General features: G+C 37.3%; 1 protein-coding gene across 1 annotated transcript in view; it reads right to left on the reverse strand.

Annotated features, from left to right (window-relative positions):
- Positions 1-1,537: 1,537 nt before the first annotated feature.
- nxt2 (nuclear transport factor 2-like export factor 2) overlaps positions 1,538-2,700 on the reverse strand; it is a 4,427-nt gene continuing 3,264 nt past the window's right edge. Inside the window, exon 4 of the mRNA XM_015382692.1 lies at positions 1,538-2,547. Coding sequence (XP_015238178.1) covers positions 2,363-2,547 — 185 coding nt within the window. The 3' untranslated portion in view covers positions 1,538-2,362. The remainder of the gene's footprint in view (positions 2,548-2,700) is intronic.

Here is a 2,700-nt window from a genome sequence, read left to right on the forward strand (position 1 = left end):
GCTCCCATGTCAGAGGATGAAGAGAGCACATCCAGTTAGTCACAGTCAGAGAAACAGGACTACACTGGAAAACAGTGTTAAGGGCTGCTATCTGCCACTTTCTATCACTGGCTATAAAGGATTATTAAGGACACAATGGGTCGTCGTGTTTTTAATAAAATGGGAAGCATATGTTTGAGCTTTCATTGGGAGTTAGCAGTTCTATAACTTTTGAAGGTTTGGGCTGTGAGTGGATTAACGAAGACAACAACTTAAAGATAAAAAATGGCCGACATCGTCAGGATTGAGTGGTATACAAAAGAAAAACAGCATTTCATTACATAGTGATCAATTATTTCTGACCTGAATTGAATATTTCACATTTTTTATTATTTTATAACTAAATAAGGATACTTTAGTGCTGACATTATCCTAACTCCTGGAATTTCCACTTTCAGTGATTAACGATGAGCAAATCTTTTCTGCTTGAAGGTGACACTAATATGTTGGCTTCTGTTTATATGATGAAAACTGACTGTAGAAGTAATTATGCTGGGAATTTCCTAACCACTCACCGTATTCCACCAGCTTCATCTTAGAGCTTTTTGTTAGACATTTAGTCTAATGACGTCACACCGTGCTGGAAAACACACAGATGCCAAATAAAGCTTGGATTGTTGGAAGGTTATTGCAGAGGAAGTTTGATCCGGATCATTATTAATGGGAGTGTTTAAAGCTGTGTGCTTACACCAACTGAAGCAATAAGCAGTGATGCAACAGGGTGTCTTATTGGCAGGACACACCACTGACTCATAGTAGCACTGGTGACGTAAATGAACTTATCAGCACAGCAGCAACTTTGTGGATCCGCTGCGTCTCCCTCCGTTGGTTCACTGCCTCAGCAGAATGTTTCCCACTCATACCTTTAAGCTGTAAATTTCAATCTACTCCAAAAGTCCCAAGTGTTGAAACAGAGAATGCTTTGGAATCCCATTTTTTAAGATAGATAGGAATAATAATCCTCAATAATTTACATTACAAGATGAAATAATCTCAGGATTAAGCTGGAGGAAAGAAAATGGAAAGAAGCTGGAGGACTTTTAAAGGAAAAGTCGCTCATATTCAGAATAAAAACTTCTAAAAGTTCTTTAAACCTGAAATGATTCCATCCTGTTCAATAAATGATCAGTGTTTTTAATTCAGAGTCATTTTCATGTGAATGTGCTTTACTGGAGGCATCCATGTTTGTCAAAGAACACTACTGCCACCTGCTGGTTTGGAAATGTTCAATAATTGTTGATTGCAGATGTGTCTGATAGTTCCCATTGATTTTGCTGTAAAGCAGGAGAATGGCGCTAAAAATGGCCGCTCCCAGAATCACTGATGATGAAATTTTATTTTTTTCTTTTCTGATTAACACTAAATTCATTAAATCACCGAGAACGTATTAGTTTTAGGTATAAATAATGATCCATTGATTATTCCTCGCTGACCGACTTTTCCTTTAAACCAACTTAGTGGCTTTAAAAACTATTTTAATCCAAGATGTTCAGTTATTTATTCCTTTATTCTGATTTTCAGGATATATTCTGTGGAAAACAACTCTTCTAATTCTGAGAGAAAATATTACTTTCTCACTTTTAATCACATAACATTTTATCGTCCCTTTAACTTTGCATTTAGAAATCAATAATAATAAGAGACAAAAAGCAAAGTTTGAAAGGATACAAACAAAACCTTAAATAATGACATTAAAACCTTCTTATCGTCTTTTTCCAGGCGAAGGAGAACGAGCAGCTTCATGGTTTGCTTTGCTGACAGTCCTGAGTTTGTTCTTCATTTTCAGTCTAATCAATTAAGGGAGATGATGTTTGGGTTTTCCTGGAAACAGTTTTTATTTTCAAAGTTCAGCGAAAAACATCCCACAAAGTTAAACCGAAGGAGATAAGAGCAGTTAAAACCAAGCGAGCAGGAAAGTCCTGCGTTGAGCTGCAGCAATGGCCCAAATAACAACTTAAAAAATGTATAAAATTCACCATTTAAATGTTGTTTTTTTTGTCCCCTGATAACAATAAAGTTTTAAACTGGTCATAATATTGTTTGGAAGAAAACTAGTCGAACTGTGGAAGCAGTTAAATAATAATATGCAGACCCAGGAAATGACTAATCCACACAAAGAAAAGCTTTTCCCCTCATTCTGATTTATGCTTCAAAACGATCAAAAGTTGCTTCTTTGTTGTTTTCTATCAACAGTTGAACAAAAATGATCCACATTTATTTCGACATTTTCTAAATTTTACAGATAAAAACACAAAAACCTGCTAAAATGTAACTGATGCTGGTTTTGCGGTTTTCAAAGCAACAGCCTGAGGTAAAACTCAGCTCAGTTGTTCCAGTCTTGAAATCGGAAACAGTCGCTGGCGATCTTCCAGACGGGCTGATCGCTGTTTGGTGAAGCCTGGGCTGTGAGGAGAAAGTTCTGGTTGAAGAAACGCTGTTTGTTCCCTTCAAACTTCACCATCCCACACGTCACCACCAGCAGCGTGGTCTGGCCCTGCGTGGCTTGTTCTGCAAAAGGAGAACGATACAAAGAAGCCGTTTCTGAGGAAGCGTCTCATGATTTCACCGTTCTGCATCATTCTATCTCTATTCTCACACACAGGCAGACACCCTGTCTACTTTAAGGCTAGGCTTAAAACTTTCCTTTTTGATAAAGCTTCT

Source organism: Cyprinodon variegatus, unplaced genomic scaffold (genome assembly GCF_000732505.1).
Source record: "Cyprinodon variegatus isolate N-32 unplaced genomic scaffold, C_variegatus-1.0 Scaffold13, whole genome shotgun sequence".
Lineage (NCBI taxonomy): Eukaryota > Metazoa > Chordata > Actinopteri > Cyprinodontiformes > Cyprinodontidae > Cyprinodon > Cyprinodon variegatus.